The sequence below is a fragment of the Dipodomys ordii genome, unplaced genomic scaffold (genome assembly GCF_000151885.1).
Source record: "Dipodomys ordii isolate 6190 unplaced genomic scaffold, Dord_2.0 Scaffold79, whole genome shotgun sequence".
NCBI classification, from domain to species: Eukaryota; Metazoa; Chordata; class Mammalia; order Rodentia; family Heteromyidae; genus Dipodomys; species Dipodomys ordii.
In genome coordinates, this window is record NW_012267295.1 from 4,301,251 (window position 1) to 4,310,276 (window position 9,026).

Sequence of the window (9,026 nt, forward strand, 5' to 3'; positions counted from 1 at the left end):
CCATGTGGCTGGGGGAGAGCCTGGGTTTCAGGAAAGCCCAGTCGTCTGGGTGGGTCTCCTAACGGGCTCACACAGGAGGCAGCCAGGCGGGGCTTTTCTTCAGGTTTATTCATTCAGTGGTGGGAGGCCCGGCTGAGAAGAGAGGCCCCATTTGGGGGGGGGGTTCACACAGGAGGGCCTCGCTCAGTCCCCCACACAATCAGGCCTTGCCCTGGGCAGAGGGAGGGTCCCATGCCCCTTACGGGGTCCTGCCCACCACTTCGGCCACGCCTGGGCCCGGAGCAGGGCTGCGCTGCCTCCTGTCCCCATTCTCCTCCCAAGCCAGGCCCCTGTAGTGCTACCCCAGTACCTGAGTCTCCCTTAGCAAAGTGTCCTGCATGGGGGGGCTAAGGCTGTGTCCCCAGAGAAGGTGAGGGATGGCCCTGCTTCGGGGGCTCTGCCGCTCTGGGCACCCTCACAACAACCCTGTGAGGTAGGCAAGGCAAGGGAAACGCCGGGACGGACAGGGGGACAGCCCAAGGAGGGGAGGTGCCCGGGCAGGGGGGGGGGCGCGTCCACCATGCAGCAGGGGGTTGGGGGCCACGGGACGGAGGGGCCTGGGAGACGCAGCTGGGCAGGGCCCCACTTCAGCCCCAGGCAGGCAGCCCTGCCCAGGGTCCGCCTCAGGCCTGGTGAGGTTCGGGGGGGCCCCCAGCCCAGCCCTGGAGGGAGGGGTGAGTCCCAGCCCAGTGAGTACAGACAGGACGGGCAGGGGAAAGAACACAGCTTCCTTCTCGGGCCGGGGGCCCGCCCCGTGGTACAAAAATAAAGGATTTCAGATCGGAACCCCAAGTCCCTGGAGGTGATCTGGGGGCTCACATCCGGGTGCCTCTGGCTTGTAATAGCTAGAAAATAAGAGAGGGAAGGGGTAGGAGGAGGGGAGGGGGGGAATCAGAAAACCAGGGAGGCCGGTAATGAGAGGGCAGGAGAGGGGTGGAAAGTGAGAAGGAAGGAGGCAGGAAGGGAGGAGGGAGGGAGGGAGGGAGGGAGGGAAGGAGGGAGGAAGGGAAAGAGGGAGAGAGAAAGGCCAGTAAGTCCCAGGCTCCCTTCTAGAAGAGGAGAATGGGGCTGAGGCCCAGAGAAGTGGAGTGAGGACCGAGGGGGGGGGCAGGAGGGGTGCCCCCCCGAACTCAGCTGGGCGCCCCGTGCCCACCCTGGGCTGCATGGAGCCTGCCTGGGGAGGCCAGGCTCTACTAAAACTCAGTCCAGGGTGGAGGCAGGGCAGAGGCAGGGCCGGGAGAGCTGCTGTCCCCACTTTAGAATCCACTGGGGCCCAGAAGGCACGTGGCTGCCAGGGTCCCGGGGCAGCTGAGACCGAGTGGGGCACCTGGCCACCCTATAATCCTCGGCTCTGGCCCATCTTTGCCAGCCAAGGCTATCCCGATGTGGCCTGGCCTCCCCACCCCACAGAAGTAGGGGGCCGGGGGCTACATGCAGCCACACACGAGCTCCAGGGCGTTGGGGATGCAGCCCCTCCCCAGCCTGGCTCAGGCACCACCCAGCAGGCAGGTGGGCAGGAAAGCCCCCCGCCCCACCTCGCTCTGCTCTCAGGGCCTCACCCCAAGGCCCAGTGAGGATGAGAAACTGGTGAGTGGAGAAAACCAGCCGAGAGCCTGGCCCAAGTCCAAGGACAAGAGACAAGCACCCTCCTTGCTCGGCCCTCTGTCCAACTCTGCCAGGCTCCTAACCGGGGCTGGCAGCTCTGGGGTTGGTGCGGGCCAAGGAGCCCTCCCGACAGGCTCCCGCTCAGGTCTGGGAGGGTGTGAACGGGGACCTGCAAGGAGGGCACATGAGGGGGCCAAGCAGGCCGGCGGGGCCCAGGCCAGCCTCAGAGGTGCCCAGCGGGGTGGGTGGACACGGAGCAGGTGCAGCCGTGACTCTCCTCCCCAGGCCAGGAGGCAGGAGGGACTGGAAGGGGTGCAGGAGGCGGCTGGCGGAATGCTCGGGGATGCAGGGCCATGGGGCCTGGGGAGAGGGCACGGGAGGCCGGGGCCAGAGCGGCCCCAGGATGGAGATGCGAGCAGGCAGAGAGAAGACCTGGACAGGGGCAGAGAGGGAAGAGGCAGGGTGCAGATGAGATCCAGGAGGAAGAGGAGGTGGATGAAGATGAGGCAGGACCTCCAGCAGGAAGCGGAGGAGGAGGCGGTGGTGGGAGGGAGAAAAGGTTAGCGGGATCCTGAGATGACAGGGCTGCAAGAGAAAGTGAGAGAGGGATGGTTATGGGGCGAGGCGGCAGGCGCTAAGCTAACCCTGGCGGCCCGCCCTCGCCCGGCTGCAGCTGCTCCAGCGGGCGAGCGGAGCCCCGGCTCTCATTAGCAATCATCTTCCTGGGGGCGGGCTGCACCTTTCTCCTGGGCATCTGCCTCCACCTGCACCTGTGCCACCTCCACCTCCTCCACCTCCTCCTGCCGCGGTGGCTCCTCCAGTTGCTCCTCCGCGCTCTGGACCCGCCGGCCGACCCAGGGAAGAGAGAGTGGAGACACTGACCTAGGGCCGGGGCGTGCGGGTCGCCCCACCCCCAACCTCAGGGCAGAGGGGCAGGTGACATTGGGAGTGACCTGGGACAAGGGAGGGCTGCAGCCACAGAAGCCAGGCATTGCCAGCCCGGGCGAGCCCAGGGGGTCCGGCTCAGGACCAGTCTGGCTGCGGTCACAGAGGGGTGTGGTGGTGAGGGGTGGAAGAGGAGCCCTGTGGGTGTGGTGGGTGGGGGCAGCAGGAGGTGCCTGGCAAGGCCTTGCTTGGGGATGGGGAGGGCAAGATAGGCAGCCAAGGCTGTCTCGGGGCCAACACCAACCAGATCTAGGGCGCCAGCAAGGGTCTGGCACCCAGGCCTGGGCGGTGGCACAGGCAGGCAGCGCAGCGGGCTCCCACTGTCCTCCACCAGCACGGGAGGAGGGTGAGGCAGACAGACAGACAAGACAGACAGGAAGCCAGGGTAGGTCTCCAGCACACAGGAGCAGGCCCCCTCTGTCCTAGCCAGGCCCATGCCTAACTCTGCTGCTGCCCAAATGAGAGGTCCTGGAGCTGAGGGGAACAGATGCTGGCAGCTGTGCCCCCTGGGGGAGGGGAAGGCTGGCTTCCGGGCAGGTGGACACACAGGGAGGCCTGGGGCAGGACTGGAGTGTGGCTTCCTGGTTCTGACCTAGGCCTGAGGGAATAAACTGGCTACTCCAGAGCCCAAGTCTGAGTCAACACAGGATGTGGTTCGCCTTTCTGGCTGCATGGAGGATAGCAGAGGTGCCCAGAGGACAGAACTCGCCCAAGGCCATACTCTGTCAACCTAGCTTAGTGCACTGTCTGGTGCAGACACCGCGTGGCCCCGCAGAGCCCACCCTGGCTGCGCCCTGCGGGCGGTTCTGACTTGCTGCTCCCCAGCCTGGGCCTGGTAACTGGTGTGAGCAGACTTGACCAAGATGCATGGGATGGATGGCAGTGGCTGTGACCATGGGGTTATGGGGTGCGGTGGGAGGGAGGAGGCAGCGGCGGGGACGGAGGGAGGAATGCCCGAGGAGCACATCTCTACCTTAGTTTTGCGGCTGGACTCGGAGCTCAGGCCATGGGAGGAGCTGTGCAGCTCCTTGGACACCACGCACAGGAACTCGGCCTGGTCCTCACTGCCATAGGTGTAGGAGGAGCCGATGTTCACCAGCTGGGGGGGGGGAGACGGAGGTTGGGTGGGGGACAGAGGTGCCCCTGGCGGCTGCCAGTAGGTCATCTTGGCTCTGCTCTAGGCAGCCTGCAGGGACGGCTCCAGCTTCCCTGGCTTGCACCTCTCCTGGATTGGCAGGGCCTGACCCATCCGAGCCCCACCCTGTCACAGCCAGGCAGCCACTTCCTAGAGGAAGGCAGGGTCCGGGGATGAGCATGCTGTCCCCCGGCCCAGACCTGGCTGCAGCATCTCCAGGTTCTAGGCTGCAGCATGGATCTGGGACACAGAGGAGCCTTATAGACTACTCCTTTGCTCCGGGAAGGCCAGGCAGGCCAGTGAGTTCACAGGGCCAGTGACCAGTCCCTCAGCCTCTCAGTGGCTCAGGGTCTGGAGGATGACACACCCACACAGCCCTTCTGGCTAAGGAAATCTTGCACAAATGAGTCTTCCAGCTCTCAGGGGTCCTGATTCAGCAGTCACAGAAAAATCTCCCCCCCTCCACTCGGAACAGTGGCCTGCAGGTCGCGGGGCTGCAGGAAGTGCGGGACCTGGGTCCCTCCAAGCCTTCTCTAGGGTCTTGTGGACTTGAATTCAGTCCTAAGAGTTGACCCGGCACTAGGGCCTTGGCAGGACCAGCAGCGTCACTGCCGGCCCTCGGATGATCACAGCAGCCTTGAGAATGCGGTGCCGGGCCTCCGCTGCAGATGGGCAATGGCCTGGGAGGAGCCGTGGCTTTCCTGCGGCTGGAAAGGAATTGGGCCTCCGGCTCCTGGACTGGCTTGGACTTCCTGCCTGCCGGCCACCCCAGAGGCCCAGCCCTCCCCCTTCAGCTTCCTGTGAAAGGCAACAACTCATGGCCCAGGTGAGCCTTCTTGCTCTAAGGGCAAGTCAGACTGAGCTTGCTTTGCGGCTGTGTTCCCCTGGAAACCTGCATGGTGGCGGCGCTGGTCAAGTGAGGTCAGCACGGGAGCTCAGGGAAGCCTGAAGGGGGCGCTGGCGCGCCCTGGGCACACTCCCTGCGGAGCCCTGGAGGCTGTGCCCAGGGTAGTCACCTCCGTGGCTCTGTCTCCCGTTCCTGGCTGTCAGAGACTTGCCCACAATACCCTGCAGTCCCCTACCCACCCCTCTTTGTCCTCCTCTCCTCATTATGTAAATCGGGATTTAAGAGCACTCCCTCGCCACGTAGGGGCTAAGGTGAGAGCTTGAAGTTGGGCTGCCCCGTGGTCCCAGCCTACCTGCTCAAAGCGCCAGCCGTCAGACATGGTGGAGACCATCTGCGTGAGCTCCTCCTCCTGGCACTGCAGCACCCGGTACACGTGCTTGGGTGGCACCTGTGGGCACAGGGTCGTGTGAGGGGCTCCTGCCGCCCCTCCTCAACCATGTACTCCTGGATGGTGGGGGAAAGAGGAAGAAGGGCTGGAGGGAGCTGTGTCTTGGGCACACACTGTGTACCAGGGATTCCAGATACATGATCTCGCTCCTTCATAGATCCCTATACGCTATGGGATCAGTGAGGATCTAGAACTGGAACGGGGGGGGGGGAGTAACATTTGGGTCACTGATCACGTCAGACCCTCCAGAGACGTGAAGCCTCCCCATCCCACCTCCCCTCCCCTGTCCCACCTCCATCCCCTATGGCACTGCCCAGGGAAGGTGGGGAATGTCCCCATCTGCTCCTGGTCACTGGGTGGGCACCGCTCAAGACCTCTTTGTACCCAAGCGCAAGGTCTTGAGAGGCCACCCAGCAGCAGTGCAAGGTCCCCGGGCCTTTCCCCTGCCGCCCAGCTTCTCTCCCGACCTGGGTCACGGTGTAGTCCTTCTCCTCCATCCTGTCTTTGATGATTCGGATCAGCGGGCCAATGTTGTAGAACTCGGCCTCCTCCAGGACTCCTGGCAGACGGAGCAGCCCCTGGTTACTCCTGCCGCCCCAGACTCTCTTCTCCTTTTGCCACCAGGCCCACGCCCTGCTCTAGTTGCAGGCCCCGACAAGAGTGGGTGGCAACTCGGAGTCCAGTGGCCAAAGAAAGGGTCTGTTTCCTTCCTTCCTCGGGCTCCATACTCCCAGTGGAAGGGGGGAGATGCCGTGATGGAGCCGGCTCCCCTCGTGGCACAGATCAGAGCACCAAGGCCACCTGTGGTCCACAAGCTGGCACTGCTCTGGCACCACCAAGAACCAGAGGTGAGCTGGAATGGAGCCCTGGGATGCCATGAGGGCCTGGCCCATGCCTACTGTGTGCATGCACGTAGCCCGCACCTGCTGGGACCCTGCGCCTGCAGCACGCCACCCCTTTCATCATCTTGACTCCATGGGGGAAACTAAGGCTCCAAGAGAGAAACGACTTGCCCAAAGTCATGCAGACTTATGGAAACACAAGTGCCTTAAGCCTTCAAGCTCCTGTATAGACGTATAAACTTCTATGCACCCTTTCCAGCGCCTACACTTCACAGTTTTTAAGGCCCCTGTGCTCATCAGGAATCTTGCAGCTATGAGGGAAGCAAGCACCGTTCTTCACATTTTGCAGTTAATAAATCTGAGAGATCAGACTGGGAAGGTGGCTCAGTGGTAGAGTGCTTGCCTCGCATGCACGAGGCCCTGGGTTCGATTCCTCAGCACCACATAAGCAGAAAAAGCCAGAAGTGGTGCTGTGGCTCCAGTGGTAGAGCGCTAGCCTTGAGCTGAAGAGCTGAGGGACAGCACCCAGGCCGAGTTCAGGTCCCATGACTGGCAAAAAAAATAAAAATAAAAAAACAAATCTGAGAGCTCAAGTCGCCCCCAGCCCCGCCAAGTGAAGTGGAAAAGTTCCCAGGGGCTTGACACTTGAAGCTTCTGCAGGGCCGGGTCCCTTCGGTCCCTTCCAGATTGGCTGCTAGGCTCCCTGGGACAGGACCTATTATGGGCTGTGTGTCCCCTCAAGATCCCCATGCTGAATCCTGGCTGGTGAGGTGAGGGGACCTGGAGGGAAGGCGCACGGCCCATGGTGCATGGGGCGCGGTGGCATGGTGAAGAGGGGGAAGGCTGGGATTGGATGGTACCCCCTTAAGAAGAGGCCCGGTACTGTACGGTGCCCACATCCTGCCTGGAGCACCCAGGGGAGGAAGGCAGCAGTCTGCAGCCCAGAAGAGGGTCTCCTCAGGGCCCCACTGAATGGCCAGAGGAGCGCAGAACCCAGCCTCCAGCACCGTGAGGAACACATCTCCATTGTGGACAACAGCCAGAATGGATGAGCACAAGGTCCCTCTTTGATCTATACTGCTGTCCCCAGAGCTCCCCGAGGCCTGCCAGAGAGGGGTGTCCATGAGCATCATGTAACCTGGGGCTGTGCAGCCTCAGGGCCAGCGGGACCTGTAGCTCCTTTTATCCACCCCCAGCGACGTGGGCACTGCTGTCACCCCATTTCACAGACAGACGTGTGGAGGCACAGGGTGTGAAATAAGGTTCCAGGTCCCCCTAGGTAGGGAGCTGGCTGTCTGCAGGTGCTATCAGTTTCAGGGCTTTGAGAAATCAAACCTGTAAACAGGTGTTGGCTGTGACTCTGGAGTGCTGCCTCCTCTTCCCTCCCCTCCCAGTGGGACCCGCTCCTGTGCCCAGGCCACACCCACGTTATCTGCTCCCCTAGGGCCGCTGCCAGCCTCGGCAGAGCAGAGGTGTTGAAGCCTGGCTCTTTGAGAAGCTTCCAGACTGCTGTACCCTGTGAGACCATGGGCAAGAGTGAGGAGGGATGGCTAGCCTTCCCCGACACCCACGGGTGCACAGGACCCAGGACGCATGGAGTCTCAGTGCATGCAGAATGCATGCATTTTGTAGATACCAGCAGGCCTGGCTGGGTCAGCTCACCCAGAACCACACCCTGTGTCCTGAGGAAACGTCTAGGCACACTGGTCCCTGGCTGAAGCTTTGTAAGTGACAGTTCTCTCATAGTTGGCTTCTCTGTCTGCTAGGCCCGGACATGGGCATCTACAGCCCTGGGAGTCACTGAAGCCCTACCAGGGAGCAGGCTCCTCCCCCACCCCCGCCTCCCATCCCAACCAGCCCAGTGCGGCAGAGACTGCCAGATTTGGGGAAGACTCACCCTCTCCACCCACTTGCTCACTGCAAGCCCTCGCCTGGCAGAATTGGCAGAATTGAGAATCAAAATAGCAGATCACTCAGAGAAAGAAGGTGGTGAGGGGTCCCCCCCTTCCCCACCCCTTTTCCCCTCCACCTCAGGGCTGCAGTAGACACCCCTGGCTTCCCAAGAGGCCAAGAGTGGAAAGGAAGAAAAGGCAGCCCCACCCCAAACAGACGCCTCCAGCAAGGGCTTCCTTCATCCTCTGCACAGGCCTCTGTGGCCATCCAGTGAAAGCTGGGGCCTGACAGCTCCACCGAGGCCAGCCCTGTTCCAGCTGAGAAGAGGCGGAAAGTGTGTGAGAGAGCAGGGTTCCATGCCAGCCAGGGGAAGTGGCTTTGGATCTCAACTGCACACGGCAGAGCTAGGAATGGGCCTCAGGCCACTGGACCCACTTACCCTCCTCAGCCATGTCCTTGTCCAGCACCAGTTTGCCATGGCGGAGAAAGTTCAGGATGGGCCCAAAGTAGGTGGGGTCCCGGTCAATGAGGTAGGCCCCAGTTTCATCCTATAGAGGAGAATACCACAGGTATTGAGAGAAGTGTAGCCTCACCCCTGCCCAAGCCCACATTGTTCTAGGAAAAGTCAGGGGAGGGAGAGAGGGTGCAGGGTAACAGGCTGGAGCAGTAAAGCTCTGGGATCAGGCCGACTGAGGTTCAAACTTTGCCTCTGCCTTTTCTAGGCTGTGTGACCTTGGACTGATGGTTTGACCTCTCTGAGCCTCTCTCCTCGCCCCATAATTAGGTGACTGTGAACACGTGGGCGAGAAGTTTGAGTGGTCTCTGGCCCGGTGCAGGGCTCAGTGATGGTCCCTCTTGCAGGGATGCCCCCCCTCTTCCCACCCACTACCCCAAGCTACCTCTACTGTCTATCAATCAGTCAGGGGATGTTTTCAAGTTTCCAAAGAAGCTGCTCTCTGATTGGACACGGGCAGCCCGCAGGGAGGCAGGGCGGGCTGAGACATCTGGAGGTGAGAGGCCTTGCCCAAGGTCACCGCGCGGGAGGGTCACGAGCAGGGGGCGGGGCATCTCGGGGGGCCAGCCCCAGCTGGGACCCAGCTGGCCCTCCAGACTGGACGGCTGCGCCCACAGCAGGGAAGGAGCCCGTCGGAGGTGGTGCCGGGTGGAAGCGCAGACACGGTGGCCGCCGGAGCGGGGGAGGGTGGTCCCCGCATCCCCCAAAGGAGGGGGGAGCCCCGCGCGTGGAGCTCCAGGCCTGCCTGTCCCGTTGCC

The 9,026-nt window shown here is 62.4% G+C and overlaps 1 protein-coding gene across 1 annotated transcript in view; it reads right to left on the reverse strand.

Annotated features, from left to right (window-relative positions):
* Positions 1-794: 794 nt before the first annotated feature.
* Kctd17 (potassium channel tetramerization domain containing 17) overlaps positions 795-9,026 on the reverse strand; it is a 9,836-nt gene continuing 1,604 nt past the window's right edge. Inside the window, exons 2-7 of the mRNA XM_013024806.1 lie at positions 8,194-8,302; positions 5,487-5,578; positions 4,924-5,019; positions 3,563-3,688; positions 2,384-2,480; positions 795-2,229 (exon numbers count right to left, since the gene is read on the reverse strand). Of these exons, the coding sequence (XP_012880260.1) occupies positions 1,868-2,229; positions 2,384-2,480; positions 3,563-3,688; positions 4,924-5,019; positions 5,487-5,578; positions 8,194-8,302 (882 nt within the window). The 3' untranslated portion in view covers positions 795-1,867. The remainder of the gene's footprint in view (positions 2,230-2,383; positions 2,481-3,562; positions 3,689-4,923; positions 5,020-5,486; positions 5,579-8,193; positions 8,303-9,026) is intronic.